This window comes from Amphibalanus amphitrite, unplaced genomic scaffold, assembly GCF_019059575.1.
Source record: "Amphibalanus amphitrite isolate SeventyFive unplaced genomic scaffold, NRLGWU_Aamphi_draft 000310F_arrow, whole genome shotgun sequence".
In the NCBI taxonomy this organism is placed as follows: Eukaryota; Metazoa; Arthropoda; class Thecostraca; order Balanomorpha; family Balanidae; genus Amphibalanus; species Amphibalanus amphitrite.
In genome coordinates this window covers 325,854-345,345 of record NW_024881805.1, presented here as the reverse complement: position 1 = coordinate 345,345, position 19,492 = coordinate 325,854, and the positions used below count along the sequence as shown (strand labels likewise).

At 48.7% G+C, this 19,492-nt stretch overlaps 1 protein-coding gene across 3 annotated transcripts in view; it reads left to right on the top strand.

Moving 5' to 3' along the window:
• LOC122388138 (nuclear pore glycoprotein p62-like) overlaps positions 1-19,492 on the top strand; it is a 36,964-nt gene that overhangs the window by 13,372 nt on the left and 4,100 nt on the right. The window contains exons 3-4 of one of the 3 annotated variants that reach the window (XM_043378956.1): positions 12,856-13,190; positions 19,325-19,453. In XM_043378956.1, coding sequence (XP_043234891.1) covers positions 13,031-13,190; positions 19,325-19,453 — 289 coding nt within the window. In that variant the 5' untranslated portion in view covers positions 12,856-13,030. Of the gene's footprint in view, positions 1-12,841; positions 13,191-19,324; positions 19,454-19,492 lie in introns of all 3 variants that reach the window. The other 2 variants (XM_043378955.1, XM_043378957.1) reach the window with 2 other exon arrangements.

Here is a 19,492-nt window from a genome sequence, read left to right as displayed (position 1 = left end):
AATTTGACCTCAGGTCAAGGCCATGACCTGACCGGAAAAGGTCATGTTGCATATCAGTCGATCCGCACCGTCGAGCCGAAAGCATTTAAGGCGTTTTCAGCGCTCTAGCACGCCTCTATCAGAAGTTATTAGCGAAAAACTGTTAGATTCTGTTCGTGACCTGAGATGACCTCGGGGACATAACGAGGGGTCACAGTTGCCATTTTCCGGTTCAGTGTGTCAATTTTACCTGTACATCCCGATGTTTGAGAGTGTCTAGAATGGCGTTCGTGCAAAACAGACGCTTTTCAATTTTCTCCCGTTGACTTATGGAGAGGCCGAAAAATTGACCTGACCTTAGGTCACCGATATCGAAATTCCGATATAAACATTTTATAGATACTATTGCTCTAATCAATCGCTGAAAGTTTCAAGGCAATCGATCAATCGGTAAAGCTATGACGAGCATTCTTATTTTTTTCTGAGGTTAGGTCACTTGGCGTGACCTGGTGACCTGACCTAAGGCGACCTGGATCTGAAATTTTCACAACATGTGCGGAAAAGATGCCCAAATAGGTGTACCAAAAACGGTGGTGCGGAGCTCCGCCGTTTTTGATATATCTGCGAAAAACCGCAGGGGGGGGGGGGTGTTCACCCAGCCAGCAATCCCACTCCGTTCCCGATCGGGATTTTCGGACTCAGCCCGCACCACCCCGATCGGGACCGGAGTGGGACGGGATTGGGAAATGAGACACTTTGTACGGGCTGGAACGGTCCGGATATCCCAACCTACCCCGCACGGCCGATTGGGAGATCCCGCACGTATCCGGACCGCCTTATGACGTTTTAACAAGCGCTGAACTCCGATCCCGATCGGGATTCCCCAAATCTCCCCGTACAACCGGTTCGGAAATCCCGCACGCATCCGGACTGCCTTATGGCATTTTAACAAGCGATGAACTCCGATCCCGATCGGGATGTCCCAACTCGGCCCGCACGGCCGGTTTGGGAATACCGCAGGCATCTGACATATTAACCGCAGTCTTATATCCGCAGATTGCTGTTATGCAGATGTGACCACTTTGCTTGCGCCACCGCAACCCCCTCGCCTCTTCATTATTCTCCAACTCAACCTTTATAATGCCTGCACGACAAAATGAATTACATTGGACACTGAAATATATTCACAAATTTACTGGTTGCACACAGGTCAAATTTTCACAAATTCACAGCCTGGCCAGCACATTCGTGGCGTCGGCCATCATCTTAGCGCCGCTGCAAGGCGCTGGCACAGCGGACTCACTTCCGGTGTTCACAGCCATTATAGCAGGCCTGCGCCTTGTTCGTGTCGGCTCCTCTGCGGACAGTGTGTCCGTCTGCCGTCACGAGCTTCAGAGAGCCACCGCGAAACTAGACGGCTGGCATCTGGTCGGGCGGTTCACCACTGTGCGAAGAGAGCATCTGAAAATGACCAAGAGGTTATTAATCAAAGTCTGGGACACACTAAAAATCACTAAGAAATAATCCACATCTGACATTTCACATGGTACCTATCAGGGCCTCGGCTAAGGAATTTTGACTGGTGGGCCACTTGGGCAGCGACATGGACTGACCTTCGTAGCCATAGCCCCCCCCCCAAATTTTCGATTTCTCCCCAGATTTCGGCCATTTTATTCTGCAAAAAACGTCAGGATGGCATTCAAAAAATGTAAAAAACAAAACGGGGCTCGACCCCCCCCCCCCCGACTCTTCAGAGAGAGAGGAGAGAGTAGGGACCCACAACCCTCTCAGTGGTGATACTCCCGCGGTGCCACTGGCGGATCCAGGCTTGCGTTTGGGGGGGGGGGCCAACTCATGCAGGAGCCAAACCTAGGGTACCCCCAAATCCTGTTTTCTCATCGGATTTAGGCCACTTATTTTTCGTCACAGCCCTGACACTATGAATTTTTTTTTTTAACTAAAAAGAAAAATATATAAATGGTAGCCCACCCGACCCATGCCTTTATATTACTTTGTAAACACTTACCATTGTTTTTATCGACCAGTTAAAGGGACCCTCCCACCTTAACATTAGATTTGAGCTGAGATAGCCAAAATGGGGTCCCTGGCTCACAATTACCGGTTTCGGCACGCACTCACAACATCGAGAAATGCCTTAAATCGGAAATATTGAATTTCAAAATTGCAGCATTTTGATTCAGAGGGGCTAATGCTTTTGGATACCCCTCTGAATGTGTGACGTCAGCGGAGATCTAATGATTTTTTAATATTTTACTAAAACGTTTGGTAGCATGCGGTGGTATAGGCTGCTTTGCGCGCAACAAATGCCGCACTTTCAAATAAAGTCGCTAGGAACAGCAGCGGATATCCCAAAAAGTAAACAAAAATAAAAGTCTAATCTCTTGAAAACCGGTGAATATGTTTCGATAAAATTTGGTAGATATTCGTTTTCGCCCTTTCGGAACCTAGCGGCATCACTTTCATGCCAATTCATTAACTTTTTTGAAGGTGGGAGGGTCTCTTTAACCCGCTTCGAGTCAGTGCTTGGGTTCCTTTGCGGGCCGGGAGGTGGTAAAACAGCCCTGTCTAACTCGGCTCCTGGGCCACGCCCTGATTGAACTATGTTTCATTATCGTTTGGGGGAGGGGGAAAACGGGCCACTTTAGGCCTCTGGGAAGGGGGCATGGCCCTAAATGCCCCCTCCCTGGATCCGCCAGTGTAAGAAGAGACCATTGGAGCTGCAGTTGGGTACCTCAGACATCAGGGTACGCCCTCAGATGTATGTATAGGACTCGCATGGAGACCTCTTATGCTATAGTGTACTGAAAGGACCCAAAGGAGCCTGTCTATATGGGCTCCCGGAGATAGACGTGGGCCCTCAGGAGCCCGCCAGAGCCCCAATGAGGGATAAGTGAAGGATACCAAGTGCCTGCAATTGCATATTGCATAAGCCATAACGCCTTTACAAATCAATATATTATGCATCAGTGGCAGATCCAAGGGGGGCCACATGGGTCATGACCCCCTTGGTGCCCGGGGGCACCACAGGCCTGTCAGGGGCACCACCGGCCTAGTAGGGGCACCACCAGCCCGCCAGGGGCACCACAGGCCTAGCAAGGGCACCACGGGCCTGTCAGGGGCCCCACAGGCTTGTCAGGGGCACCCCAGGTCTGTTAGGGACACCAGAGACCTGCCAGGGGCGCCGCCGGCCTCGCAGGGGCACCATGGGCCTGTCAGGGACACCAGAGGCCTAGCAGGGGTACCACAGGCCTTACAGGGGCACCACCGGCCTTGCAGGGGCACCTTGGGCCTGTCAGGGGCACCACAGTCCTGTCAGGGCCCAGGGGCACCAGCGGCCTAGCAGGGGCACCACAGGCCTGCCAGGGGCACCACCTGTCTAGCAGGGGCACCATGGGCCTGTCAGGGGCCCCACCGGCCTCGCAGGGGGCACCACCGGCCTCGCAGGCATCACGGCATCACGCAGGGGCACCTTGGGCCTGTCGGGGGCATCACGGGCCTGTTGGGGGCACTTTAGGCTTGTCAGGGGCACCACAGTCCTGTCAGGTCCCAGGGGCATCAGCAGCCTAGCAGGGGCACCCTAGGCCCGCCAGAGGTACAGCCCACCGCTAAAGTAATGTAGGGTTTTACCAAACTCAACGGTTGGCTTTGACTGGCGATTGTTTAACCCTCGCCCGCACATGCCATTTTCCCATCCTAGAACGCACATGGGGGGGGGGGGTGGTTGCCACCCCCCCCCCCGCGCCATTTCGTTCCTGTTGGAGATAGAGCTTAGCGGTAAAGACCAAAAAGATTCTTTGGGAAGAGACGAATCCAATGATACCCAGTTTTACCTTCTCAGGTCAGTCATTGACCTTCCAGGTCAGGTCAAACTAAAAAATGTTGCTGTTTTGGGTCACCGTTGGATATCAAGTGCGCTGCTTATCATATACCGATAACGATGCCGTTTTCTGGTGCCAAGCCAGCTAGAACCTCCTTCTCACACTACCCGACCAGGTTTTTGCTGCTGAGGTCATTTCAGGTCAAGTTAGGTCAAGGTCAATTATATGTGTTTGTATGTCTGTGTGTGTCTGTGTGCATACTGATGTGTGTACCGATTGTTTATGTGTCCATATTACATGAAATCATGATCTGAGAAGCTTTTACCAAAAATGCAGTCAAAAAACTTCACAAAAAGTAAATTCCGCTTGCCTAAAACGCAATTACCTTAGATGACCTAGGTTGACCTTGACCTTGACCTTGACATCTGTACATCGTCGAACAACATGTTCAATGATGGGTGGGAGGTAAGACTGGTAAAAAAGGCCGAAATCAAGGTGTCAAAAGCTTACAAGGCCCATAGCCAACGCAAGATGTCGAGAATTGGCCATTTGGGTCATGACATGACCTGAAAAACAAGGTCATATCTCCAAAACCAAAGGTCACAGAAACTTGAAATTTTCAGTGGACATCAAGAAAGGATGGAGGAGCAGCTATACGAAAAATCAGCCTTCTAGCTCTAAAAATGTTGCGTGCAGAGCAGAAAGACTACCTGGGGGGGGGGGGGTGGCAACCCCCCCCCCATGTGCGGGCGAGGGTTAATGCGAAGTGATTGAAAAGAAGATGTCAATAGCTAAAGTTGCAGCTGAAAGGGTGACGATACATATAAGCTACATTCAAAGTTTCATTGTAGTCTGGCTAATCGTTCCTAAGCTTCAGAAGCAGAACATACCCATGACTGAAACCCCACATTACTTCTGCTGTGGACTGTACCACAGGCCTGCCAGGGTCCAGGGGCACCACAGGCCTAGCAAGGGCACCACGGGCCTGTCAGGGGCACCTCAGGCTCCCGTACCCCCCCCCCCTCCCCCCCAGATCCGCCAGTGATGCCACACCACGCGAAACACCGCCAACTACCAGCTGCCGCGCCATAAACACGTGCCAACAACAGTCCTTTTTTAAGGTCGACTCCGCTCGCGCAACTTTTGACTGACCCTCACTGCTACTATATTGCTTCCATATTATGCTGTGGAAAGCTTTACTTCACCAAGTGGCTAAAAACCTCCATCAAGGTATATTTTCTTAGCAATTTTTCTGGCGTTTTGGGGGGCCAAACAGGCCACTTTAGGCCTTTGGGGGGGGGCCATGGCCCCCGTGCCCCCCCCCCTGGATCCGCCAGTGCGCGGTGCACATAAAATCGCACAAGCACGGAATATATAGTCTACGACATATCGTAGTACATATCGACATATCGACATGTCGTAGACTATACATATATTCCGTGGCACAAGTATGCACACAATATTGACGCAGATTATAAAAATTTGGACGATAACTTTACGGCCGTGAGTGGATCGCTCGCCGACTAGTCGGAGATTCGGAAGCGGTCGGACGGGATCGGGCGTTGTTGGGTGGATCGGGAGGAATTGTGAACAGCACTAGTGCAATTTTATATATTATGTATAAAGTGGGTTGTAGCAGGAACCCCAAAAGGGGGTTGTAGCAGCAACCCCTACATCTCTGAAAATGATCATTAAGCCTATTGGTGTCGCATGGAAAATAATTGACTCAAAAGCCCAAGCGCACTGCGCAGCCCTGATATTTTCTTAAAAAAAAAAAAAACTAAGTTATGTACACGTTCACTTCTGGTGAACAGTGTCCCAAACTTCAGATTTCTCTTGGGTGTCTGAGTGGAAAACTCGAGCCACCCAAAATGTGAGAGTGGAAAATTATCCATTCTTATTCTTGAGTGTCATCTTCAGCCCAAATGATAAATTTTTGGAACGCTGACTGTGAACGGTTCGAAATTCGTCCAACTGGTCAGATGTGTGACTGCAAGCATCATACCGGTCGTAAAGACGCATAATATCGCTTGTAGACTTCAATCCGCTGAAAGTCGCCGACACTACCTCTAGTTTGACTCTGGCTTATATCGTGTCTATCGGCGAGCCGTCTGAGATCGCTCGCAGGCTTATCCCCGACCGTCTGAACTGGTCTGTTCTTTTTCGTAGTCTTTCTTGTAACCGACTGGTCTGCGGCAGATGCTTATGTGACTACAACCACTCGATCGATCGGAAAGCTTGCAAGAACTCTCGCAGACCTCGATCGGCTGGAAGCCGCCGACACTATCTGTAATTGACAGAGGCAGACGTCTTTCGCGATTATTGCATAAAATTTAAAGCCTCGGTCACACTTCACCGGATTGGACCAACGGACGAGAAACGGACGAGAACTGTCAGCGTCCGGTGATGTCCGATTGTTTCCGTTGGACGTCCGTTTGTTATTACGGAGCGAGCGAAGCGAGCGGAGTCTTACGTAGAATAACGGAAATTTCTGAGTACCTACCTATGAGCGGCCGGCCGGCCGGCCGTGGGGACGTTCTTCAAAAGCTAATATCTTAGGAACGGGACATCCGATTGACAAGCGGTCTTCTTTACTGAATGTCACTTGGACGTAAAAGTTCTGTGGTGTGATGGCCACCATGCGTTCTTGCCAACCACCGCACGTGGCGCGTGGTAAATCTGGACATTTTTTAAGAACCCCCAAAATTGCAACCTCAATAACGGCACAACGGCTGGGCCGATTGAATTGAAACTCGGTACACAGTTAGGTCTCCATCAGATAATTCATCTGCATGTGTTAGGGTTGGGGTGCTGCTGCACGTGCGCACGTGCAGGGGTCGTTTCCAGATCTCGAGAACGGCTGGACCGATGGCGCTCAAATTTGGTACACGGTTAGGGACCAGTTAGTAGGGTGCCGTGCACAAGTCAGTTGGGACCCATTTTGCACGTGCGCACGTGCAGGGTGCCGCCTCCAGGTCTCTAGAACGGCTGGGCCGATTGTGCTCAAATTTGGCACATCGCTAGAGACCGGTTAGTAGGGTGCCGTGCACAAGTCAGTTGGAGGTACCCCCTCGAAATTTCGCACGTGCAAGGCCCACCCTCTCGCTCGCTCCGTTAGTCGCCCCATAAGGCGTTATACTGGTCCGTTAATATCCGTTCCATGTCCGGTGGTGTCCGGTTGAGCACACCGGACACCACCGAACATGGAACGGATATGAACGGATGAGAAACGGACGTCCAACGGAAACGAACGGACATCCCCCGGACATCACCGGACGCCGTCCGTTTCTCGTCCATTGGTCCAATCCGGTGAAGTGTGACCGAGGCTTAGTCCAGTCCACTATAGTTCACTTTTTACCCCAAGAGGATATTGCAAACAATAGGTTGAAGTTTTTTTTTCACAAGAATATGTTTCACCGATGGGTCCTTTACAGCCTGAAAATGTACGATAAGATCTGCTAATTCAATTTAAAATGTGAAAAATGTGAAAACTTATATTTTTCGGAAAATTACTGGTGGGCCAAATCTTTGAGGCTGGTGGGCCATTTCGGGTCACTGGTGGGCCATTTGGCCCACCAGTTAACATGTTAGCCGAGGCCCTGGTACCTATGCCTGGTAATTCAGGTTTCAAACCTACAATGCAACCATTAACGACACTTGACAATGAGACCAAACATCTTCTGTCCATGACAACTGATCAAACATGCGACAGCACGAGTGTAATTCACATGCCGTACAACCACAACGAACATAACAATTTCTATTACCTATAGCTTTCCCGCTCCCTACATCACGGATGAAGTGTGCACTATACTCACCCTGTTCTCAAAGACGGACTGATTTCCCTGCAACGACAACAGTTGAATCGACCGTTTGCTAGAGCCAGTTCAAAAGCAATATCCTGATGCAGCAGCTCAAAGGAGGGATCGACACTTGACCAACGCGGCAGCTAGACTGGCCGCTGCGCTCAGAGGACGCGTCTGCCTGCACGCGGCCCATCTGATTGCTTTTCCAGACTTTCTGGGCCACCGGATATGGTGCCCGAAGCGCCTTCTCAGATCGGTTGGGATAACAACGTAAATCACAAGCCTGTCTAAACATGGGATTCGATTGGGCTATCCGTACCGCGTCCCAACCGATTAAGCATGCGGTCCGGAAATCCCGAGTCGCCCCTACCGCCGGCCATCGAGGTCCGGTATCGATTGGGACAACCCAAGCCTACCCAACCCGGTAGGGACAAGTCGGGACATCCGGAGCCTATCCCGACCGTCCCCAACCGCATCCCGGACGAATTGCTGGCTGGGCAAACACCCCCGGCCCGGCGCGGGTTAACCCTCGCCGGCACAGGGGGGGGGGGGTATGCAACCCCCCAAGGTTTTTCGCGACTCGCGTAAAAGCGGCCGATTGCGACGAAACTTTCAGTACCCTCGCATTAATCAATTTTACACCTACCCTGAAAATTTCATGACCCTGACCCAAATGACCTTTGACCTGTGAACCCTTTTCCGTGACCATGTTCGGCCGTAATCGCGATTCGGCGAATGTATGTCGGCACGCATTAGCCGCGCGTTTGCAAGCTTTTCGTGGTTTCAAACGTTCAAACATGTGATTTGATGTTGCTCCCATACATTAGGGTGGGTGTCAAGGTCACCTGAAGGTCAGGTCAGGTCATTGACCTTTTGTGACTTCGGTTCACTTTTTCGAGTTTTACATGTTTCTAGGCTAGTTTTTGGAGCTGAAATCGAATTTAGCAACCATTTGAACATTTCCGAAGTAGTTTTGGTGACTTCGTAACATGTTACGAAGCTGTCAGAGGCGGTTGACACGTACTACGAATACCCGTCACGACGCCTACTGGTTGACCTGACCTGACCTGACCCGACCTGGTCTAAATGCTTAAAGACATCATCTGTGATCAAAACTAACACGATATTCGTGATCAGCACCCCGAAAACCCCTTGGCAGCCACACTTTACGACTTTCTAACAGGTCCCGATTTTCCCGACTTTGGGTCATTGACCTGACCTGGAAGGTCAACCAATGACATAGGACCTTAAAATTGGGTATCATCGGCTTCCTCTCGTCACTGGCAACACGCTCGGTTTTTTCGGCGAAGCTCTAGCTCGATCAGGGGCCAAACGGCAAGGGGGGTCCAATCGACCCCCCCCCACACACACACACACATTAGAAGAGCTGGCAAACGCCGCACACATGCGAGGGTTAAGCTAGATCCAATTTGCTTGCATGGGAGGACTCAGAATGGACTGAGCTATCAAATTACCATCTCGAATTTTCAAAATTTTCAAAATTTTGAAAATTATATATATTTAAATTTAAAATTTATGTTTTTATCTTTTTCAAAAAGTTTTTGACTTTTCGAAGAAAAAAAAACGGAATACCTATATATGATAGAACAACTGCTTATGACTTACCTATTCTAACAAGTTTTAGCCAGATATCTTCAAAAATGGCCAAGGTACACGTATTTTAGCAAAAATTTCACAATTTCAAATTTTCAAATTACTTTTTGCAGTACGAATTTGATTCGTACACCAATAGGTATAAACAGCTCCATCGTGTTCCGATGGAGCTATGTGTGCACTGCGTGTGCACTGTTTATCTCCTACCGCGATGAATAAACCGGCTGAATTTTTTGTATCATCTCTTACTCTCGGTTAATCCGCGTCCTGCTGGGCTATTCAGTCATACGTGCCCTGCTGAGGGGGGGGGGGGGGCGATTCCGCCCCTTTCCAACTTCCGAACCAATGGTCGTTATAGAAAGGCCGGAAAACGGTAGTCGATATCTCTCAAGAAGGACCTTTGGAGCCGATTTTTTTTTTGGCTTAGTGTGTCAGAGGTCATGTCAAGGTCAGTTCAAAGGTATAAGTTTATACATTATCGGCTTTGAAGCGTAGCTGACGAGAAATGAATGCCCGAGATTGATTGCCTAAAACGCATTCTAAGGCTATCTAGACAAGATGCGTCGCCTACGATGCTATGCATAGGTCAAGGTCAAAGTCAGGTCAGGTCCCTATTGAGAAAAACGGGAGGGAGCAGACTCTGCCCCACCCCACACCCCCACGCGCAGTAGAGGACGGAGGTGGGGCGAATTTCGCGGATTATAACTAGTTCTTTTTTATACACGCTGTCACCCTCACAAATCTTTGACAGTTTCAGTGCAACGGTTCAGTCGGTTTAGCTATGATAAACCTTTAGATTTTTGTTCAGTTTTGGTAGCTTGATGTGACCTTTTCAATTAACCTTGAATGACCCATGTCCGCAACTTTAACAACTCGTTGAAAAGCAAATCATTTAGGGGAAGTTGGGGGAACGCCGAAGACTTTTTTTCTGACGCCCGTAGCACGCAAGGTAGACAACATAAGCTATTCTTGTTGGCGTCATTCGAGAGGCCAGTCTTTTGCCTTTCAAACATACCAGGCGCATTTGATGAATTCGCATAGGTACCCTTAAGCGCACAAACTAAAAATATCAAAGAAGTGACTTTTTCGGCGTTGCCCCGGACTGCGGGGAAAGCCGAAAATGGGAGAAATGATCTACGGGGAATGCCGACATTGATGTTTTGCCAGTTTATCTCAAACTTTATCCAGAATTCATCAAAGCTGACACGCGTTTTAACCCTCGCCCATGTAGGGGGGGGGGTTGGTGCAACCCCCCCCCCCTGAGGTTTTTCGGAAATAGTGTAAAAACGGCGGCGCGCAGCGCCGCCAAATTTTGGGTACCTTATGGGGCAAACCTTGCGCATCTTTTGATAAAAAAAAATTGACCGGGTCATGTCAGGTCACGGAGTTATGACGTCACAAAAGGAACAGCCTCCGGCCGGATTTTCACAAACTGAGTGCCAACGCCCGAGGTTTCCTGCCGGTGGTACGGACATCGGTTGATGGATCGTGATGAAACTTCCCATGCATATTGGGGCAAGTATTGGCTATCATATGGTATAAGAAATTTGACCGGGTCAGGTGAGGTCACGGAGCTATGACGTCACAAGAGGAACAGCGTCCGGTACTATTTTTGAAAAGCGCCCGAACCACTATTTTGCTAATTCTTGTCACCTCAATGGGAATATGCAGCAATATTAGCTTCTATAGGGAGCAAATGGACCTCCCAAATCCAAAAATACAATCAGATTTCAAAAATTTAAATTTTGATTTTTCGAATTTCTGCCGCCGACTGTGACCTTGCCGACTTCCGGCGCTCCCAACGCGCCATTTTTAGAGCTAGGGAAACGAAATACATACCAAACGATAGAGAATTGATCAAGGAACACGATAGTGAAGGTTTCAAGTCGATATCTCCCACCGTTTTGCCGCAATCGCCGCGGAAAGTTGAAAAAAGTCTATTTTTCCGAAAATTTGACCTTTGACCGGTCAAAAGTAGGTCAAATGTTGACCTAGGACCAAAAAATATACCACCAATCGCGAGATCTCGGCGAGAGCAATCCGATGGTCTTTTCCGCTAAGCTCTACGACGCTCCGTTTTCAAACGCCAAGGGGGGGTCGCACCAACCCCCCCCCCCCCCTGCATGGGCGAAGGTGGCAGATCGCCGTTTACGGGCGAGGGTTAAGAGCTTGAGGACGCGGTGCACACTGGAAGTTATAATTGTGTGATATAATAAGAAAATGCCAGGTAAATTATTCCTTATAGGTAACAGGCCGTTGTGTCGGTTGAAAGTGTAATTTGTGTGACTAAAAATACGCGTTGCTATTCTACAGCAGTAAAGTCCACGTAGCGTGCTTTTAACACGTGCGTAATCGCACTTTTTCGGCATTACCCCAGCCAGCCATACTTTCATTTGCAGGCCCATAACTTTTCAACGTGCTGTATAAATTTCAAATAGGCAGCACATTTATGCAAAGACATGCTAAAGATTACTTGACCGAATTGGCCAGACAAACGGTAGCATAATGAGTAAGAAATGCAGCTTAAAAGGCGCATGTAGTACAAGGGAAACGTATTTGTTTTTGTTTGTTTTGTTGGGTTAGGCCTAGAGATGTCAATCGGATACCAACTTTTTGGTATACCGATACCAAACCGATACCAACTTGGTATTTGGTATTTCAATCCTAATGTGTTCGGTATTTTGTTGGTATTATGAACCCTTACTAATGCATAAGTGGCTAAGAAATCGGTAAAAAGTTGGTATTTCCCTCATCTTTCAAAGTTGGTTCGGTTTCGGTATTTCCCCACGGTGTTGGTTGGTATTTGGTTTGGTATCGGTATTCCGATTTTCTGTAATTGACATCACTAGTTAGGCCCTTTCGGTCGACAAGACCATTGCAGAGCCGGAAGGATGATAGGAATTAGGGGAGACATTGGTCTGGGCAGGCACCCTAGTGAGTCGCCGGGGCTGAGCCCGTCCAGAGGACAGGCCACCCAGCCCCAAGGCACTCACTGCACCCGGCTACGGGGTGCGCTCCCTCGGGAGCAGCGGTGCCGCTCCAAGGGAGCAGCCCGCATGAGATAAAGTTGCCTGTCCAGCCCGGAGGGGGGTTGCGGCGTGGAGGAGAAGGATTTCAGTATCCTGAGGATAGAAGCACGGATAGGTGAAGGGAAACGTACCTTGAAAACGCTCTTGGCGCCCTCACAGTCGAAGTATTCCCAATGACGACTCGTAACAAACATGCGATAATTGTAGTCACTTCAGAGCTAGCTTCAGAGCATCACTGACAGGTGGCATCCATGTCTTACGGTTTTCGAAATATCTCGAATTTCGGCTTTGCCCCAACTCCGGCATTGCCCCAACTTCCCCTATAGGCACGGTTAGTAATAAGCCTTCGCGGCGCTGATTGATAGGTATTTCATTGCGCTCTATTATCTCTTTGGTGAGTGAAATACCTATATATGTTACGAGTAGCTCCAAACGCCAATTACATGAATAAGAATATTCTGCCTTGACCAGTTCTAGCAATTAAAAAAGTGTGTGTATGAGTATGTGTGTGTGTATGTTTAGTTGGTTGCCTAGTTGCCAATGACGTCGTGCAGCGGTTGGCATGGTTACACAGCTCTGCGTCGCCAGTCGCTATGGCCACGCTCTCTGATCGGCGTGTCGTCATGGAGATCGCCGAGATCGTGCGGCACGCAGTCAATACAGCGCGGATGCAGGCCACCAGAAGGCACCGCAGAGGGTGTCGAGACAGCGAGCAGCCGCCGCCACAGCCGTGCCGTGCCGCCCTCCCTCCTATAGCGCGCCCATGACGGCTGAGAAGCCAGCGGCGGCCGCCAAGAAGCTTCAAGCCGTGGGCCAGGAGACTCTGGCGGAGGACAGCCAGGACAGCCTGGCGCGCTACAACACCATCATGGTGACCGTGATCCTGGCCATTTTCTCACTCTGCGTCATGGTTACCACTGAGGGTAAGTGTCCCACGGTCTTGCTCACCGGGAAGGAGATGAGCTGATATTTACATCACCCACGGTTCGAGGTTTGGTTCATCAGCGAGGGATATTGATAATATATGTTGCCGTATGTTGTCTATTCATTATCTTGGGGAGTGTGTAAGCATCAAGTATTGATCTACCACAAAGGCAATCCGCCTGTATTTGCGTGTGAATAATAAGGTGTGGGAATAGGAGTCACGGACACTCACAGGTAGCTTGGATGTTAACAAGTCGACAGCAAGAAAGGCGTTTCGATGATTACAAGTCAACTGAAATGAAGCCGAAAGCGTCTTTACAACTATTCGGCATTCACTGAAGACATGCACAATGCACATTGCACACTAAGACATGGGCTACTCATACTGTTAAGCAGCTGACTATATACTACATCCGCGCTTTTTACGGAGCGAGCGAAGCGAGCGGAGTCTTTCGCATATGTATATGTAGATTGTAGATTAACGGAAATTTATGAGCATGAGCGGCCGGTCGCGGCCGTGGGGACGCTTTTGCGAGGCTTAAATCTCAGCAACCACTTGACCGATTTACATGCGGTAATTTTTGTAGGGTAGCGTCGTTCCTTCTACCAAGTTTTGTACCTACTGTTCCCGATGCATGTGGGTGACCCTATATGTGCCACGTGCCACGTGCAAAACGAAGAGATGTCAGTTTTGTAATAATTGCAATATCTCGGTAACTACTGGGCCGATTGCGCTGAAACTTGGCATGCAGGTAGGCACCCAGTACCCACTAGGCCACTAGGCAATGCATATCCATGTGCCACAGTTGGGGTGCTGCTGCACGTGCGCACGTGCAGGGGTCGATTCCAGATCTCGAGAACAGCTGGACCGATTGCGCTCAAATTTGGTACGCGGTTAGGGGCCGTTTAGTAGGGTGCCGTGCAAAAGTCAGTTGGGACCCATTTTGCACGTGCGCACCTGCAGGGTGCCGCTTGCAAATCTCGAGAACGGCTGGGCCGATTGTGCTCAAATTTGGCACATCGCTAGAGACCGGTTACCGGTTAGTAGGGTGCCGTGCACAAGTCAGTTGGAGGTACCCCCTCGCAATGTCGCACGTGCAAGGCCCACCCTCTCGCTCGCTCCGTTAGTCGCCCCAAAAGGCGTTATCCCGCGCCCTGGTGGGGTCTGTTTATAACGCGACCTGGTGGGGGGGGGGCTATTTTTTTGCCCCCCCCCCTCGTATCTCCGAAACTACTGGACGAATCCACAAAATTCAAACGGCGTTCGAAAGGCCTGTCAAATTTGTCGCAGGAAACCAAATTTCATTGACCTCGGGGTCACCGATGACGTCACAGGTCAGGTCAAAGATGAAATGTTTCTCCGTTCACGGGTGTTTTAGGGAATGCGCTATAACACCGAGGAAAACGCATTTTCTCGAGAATCAGCGGTAGGGCGTCAGTTGCCTAGTAGATATGTTGCTATTAGAGGTCACTGGCAATACCAGGTCAGGTCACAGGTCAGGTCACCAAGGGTCACAGGTCAGGTCACATGAGCCCAACTTTACTAAGGTTGTGTGATACATGTTTTATGGCCAATTTTTCATTCCCAACTCAATGGTGTTGGTTATAAGACTATCAGGTACAGCTAAGGTCACTTTCTGGTGAAGTTCAGGTCAAGTTCAGGTCAAGGTCAGGCCAAAAAGGTCAAATTTTAAAGTTGATAGTTTTGCATAAAATGGGTATTGATTCGATGCAGCTCGTCACGGGGAGTCTAATGGTGGTCTTTGTTTTGCGCTACGGGGTCTAGAATTGCTAAAAATTGAGTTTGAAAATTTGACGTCATCAATTTTGAACAGTATTTTCGCTATAAATTCGCCAAAAAAAGAGATATCAATCTCAAATTTGGTATGTGGATGGAAGGCGGTAAGGACTATCACATATATTCCGGTTTTTGCGAAATTCAAAAAAACTTTTTGGATTTTTCGATAATTATATCCAAAAAAATTATTTTTTGATTTTTGGGGGTCAAAATCCTAAAGTTTAAAAAATCCGAGATAGCAGTTTTGTAGCCCTGTCCAATCTACAGCTTTTATGTCCTTATCATTTTTCTGTATTTGCAAAGCTATAGGCCTGACAGCTGTTCCCGCGAAACCCTTTTTTGGGTCGAAAACGGCAGAACATGACGTCACTCTGACGTCATTTCCGGCCAACCTATCATAGCCATTGGAAAAATTTTTGGTCACAATGTGTAAAATTGATGTCCGGGAGGGTACTGAAAGTTTGGTGACGATCGGCGCAGCGGTTCTGGAGATATATCGAAAAGTCTGGAGGGGGGGGCAAAAAATAGCCCCCCCCCCCACCAGGTCGCGGGTTAAACTGGTACCGTTGTTTTATCAACACAAAGTAAGGGCTACTGACTTTAAAGTAAAAAGAGAGGAGAATGTAGCGGCAAAGGCGAACCTCTTTTGCCCCTCACTATGGCCATGCGTTGTCTTGACGACCACCACGAGATCGGAACACAGTCGCGCTCGCGAGATCGGAGCGGGGGCCACCAGTCCAGCCGAGAGGCGCTGGTTATGCGGCATAACTACGCTAGGTTCACTAGGTTCACTGACACATCACTAGATTGATGTCGTTACTCTAACGTCATGGCATCACAGTAACACGATAAAATTTCGACAGCTGATGCTATATTTTAGTGCGTTAAGGTGATAAGGGTGATTAAAGGTGATTATACACTATACAGTTGCTATGCAGTGCACGAATTTTTAAAGGCATAAAAATGCGTGCAGAAAGTGTTTGTAAATCAAGTGACTGAACTTCGTCAGATGTGTTTTCATTTGTGAAATACGTTTAAAGTTTGGAAAAAAGTCTGTCCTAGCTATACACGGTAGACGTACAAAATATTTTCCATCCTAATGAGTAACAAATGCAATGGAGTTTACGGCGTTTTAGCAGCGTCATTCTGCGATTGACATTAACCCTCGCCGGACCTATTGGTGTTCTACATACGCGCCGGCCGAGGGGGGGGGGGGTGGCGGGTACGACCCCCCCTCGCCGTTTCGCCCCCGGTGGAGCTAGCGCGTCGCGGAAAAAACGAGCGTGTGCGCCGTTACGAGACGCAGAGATTGGTACCCGATTTTAAGGTCCTAGGTCAACCGGTGACCTCTGAGGTCAGGTCAATTGCCCCAGGGTACGGTTCAGTTTTTGGTGAATAACTTCGCAAAAAACGGCCGCAGAGCGCCGATTTTGGCAGCATCGTGTTCGTCTCGCTCAGGCGCGTCGAATGGTATACTTTTTGTCCGGGTCAGGTCAACTTGGGGTGTTGACCTCAGGTCAAGGTCAGGTCAGCACCCCCAGGTCACGAAGTTGGTCGAAAGAGGTCATGTCGCATATCATTCGATTCGGCAGGTCTTCCTGAGTCCATTGGTGGCTTTCCCGACTCGCTAGCTCAATTTGATCAAGAGTTATTGACGAAAAACTAATATGACCTTGATGACGTCATAAATGACGTCACGCAAGGTCAACATTGCAAAAGTGACGCATCTAACCTTGCAAGGAGTGCATCAAATCACGATTCTGTGTGCTTGAGATAGTTGGAGATCGTTCCCGGCGCCAGAATAGCAGTTTTCATTTTTCCCCATTGACTTATAATGGTGAGGTCACGAAAATGACCTGACCTCATATGACCTTTAGGAAAAATCCGAGATATACAAGTTGTGGGACTCATAATGGATACTAGATCCTGCAAGTTTCATTTCCCTGTGACATCTCCTCTGGCAGTGAGGGCGTTGCGAAGTTGCGACATCTGAAGACCGTGCAGAGGTTCACTTATGACGTCATAGGTCAGTGACCTGACCTGACCCAAAAATGCGGTTGGTGTCAAAAGATGCGGCTTGGATCAAAGGTCAGGTATGCCAAGTTTCAGCTCTCTATCGCCAGCGTGTTCGGAGCTATCGCGAAAAAACCCTATGGGGGGGGGCGGCACCCGCCCCCCCCCCTCGGCCGGCGAGGGTTAATTCAAATTACCGGATATCCCGCATGTAATTGTTCATGCAGCTCAATGCGGGAGAAATTTAATGGCCGTGACGTCAGTCGTGCCTACGTTTTAAGCTCTGCTTGTCATGCAATATGTTCATTAGGAACGCAGTTTCACTCATGGGGCTTACCCAACGACTATTTTTAATGAACAGGTAAGGAAAAGGTATAAATGGATATAACGCCCATTTCGCGAAAGCGTGTGTCAAAATGCAAAATGATGAATAAAACTTCAAAGTATAATAAAGAAAGCAAAGCATATAGCAATACACATAAAGGAAAAACGAATGCAAAAAAAGTCTCGCAAATCGCAATTACCTAGTTTTGTCCTTTGCATTATAGGAAAAGAACAATGCATGAATGTTTTGTTCGGGGAAGGTCAACTTAAAGTGTTTGCCTTAGGTCAAGGTCAGGTCACAGTCTCCCTAGGTCAGGAGGCCGGTCAAATAAGGCACAAAATGAGACTTGCCTGTTATTCCGTTGGTGTCTTTCTCGACTCGCGCTAGCTCAATTCGATCAAGAGTTATTGAACTCCGATAAAACTCCGATAAGTCCGATAAGCTCAAGCGACCGTAGTGACGTCACATAGATGCAACGTCATGCAAGGTCCTCAATGTAAGCCTAAGCATGAGACCCTGCAAGAACTGAACGAAATCACGACAGGTGCCTGAAATGGTCGTGCAAAAAAATAACAGGCTCAATATCATGATGTTGAAGTCACATAACACGCGCACTGCAGGAGGGTTGTTTTCAACCCCCCCCCCCTCTGGTTTTTTCGCTGTAACTCAAAAACCAGTGAAGCTACGTTTTTGAAACTTTGTATAGCTGTTCATCAAACAATTTTACATCACCTTTGAAAACATTAGTGTTAGGTCATGCAAGGTCAGGTCACCAGGTCACGATAAGTGACCTCACCTCATCAAAAGTTTGACGCTGCGCTACATCCACACCAATTGACTGAATGCCATGAAACTTTCAGAAACATATTAGGAGACCATAAGGAACATTTCGTATATCTCGAAATTTTTAGTTCTGTGACCTTAGGTCAGGTCACTTTTTGGGGCCCGGCATGCAATTTCGGACATAACTCGAGAAGTATGGGGCATAGAAACGTCATTCTTTCACCATCCCGCTTATTTTATCAAGACGCGTCGATCAAGATGCATCTTGACCTAGTTTGGTCAATGTTTGACCTAACATGACCTCGATCTCAGGTCACCTGAGGTCACCAACGGTTTTTCTTTTAATTGAATTGAATAACTTTTAATTGAATAGAGATAGAGACTCCGTTCGACGTTTATCGTGCTTGTCTCGTCAATGCGGATCGAATGATATGCAATATGACCTATTTCGGTCAGGTCATGCCCTTGACCTGAGGTCAACTTTTGAACTTGACCTTTCGAGGTCATATTATATACCATTCGATGCCCCTTGACGAGCTAAGAACGATGGTGTGTGAATTATTTCTCTATCTCTTTGGGAAGAAAATTTATTGCAGAAAAAGCATTTCAGGAAAATTTGCAATATAGATCTGACCTCTATAGGCTGAACCGTTGACCTTAGGTCAAATCTGAGGACAGCTTAGCGAAAGAGCGTTTCAACAGCTATCGAATGCTTTTTTCGCAACTTTCTAGCTCATCTAGTTCCCGAGATAAAGCGGGAAATATGGAGGGATGTCGAGATCGCTAAAAAATCGCAACATTTTGAGTTTGGTGACCTCTGCTGACCTCGTTTTTGACCTGATCCAAAAATGATCTGAGTATTTCTTGTAGATCTCGTCTCAACCTATCCAACGCCGTTTACCGCTTGTCGCTACGTTGCGCCGTTTTCGAGATCTCAGGTGGGGGGGGGGGGTTCAACCCCCCCCCCCCTGCAGTTCGTGTTTGGCTCAGACCCGCTGCAGTGCGCGTGTTAATAAGCCTAAGCATGAGACCTTGCAAGAACTGAACGAAATCACGACAGGTGCCTGAAATGGTCGTGCAAAAAAAAATAACAGGTTCAATATCATGCTGTTGAAGTCACATAACCGACCTACGCACAGGTGACCCTTAAAAAATCATAAGACTCCAACACCTGATAGTCGTTTCGGTCACGTGGCTTCCTTCCCTCCCTGCAGGTGCTATGCAGGAGCTGAGAGCCGGCGACTTTTTCTGCAAGCTGGACGGAACGCTGACCTGCCAGAACTACACTGTGCGCTGTGTCGGAGAGGGCTTCATCAACTGCGACGGTCCGAGCAGCACACGCGGTCAGTCGGGAGAGGGTCGGGCGTGGGCTCAGCTCCAGT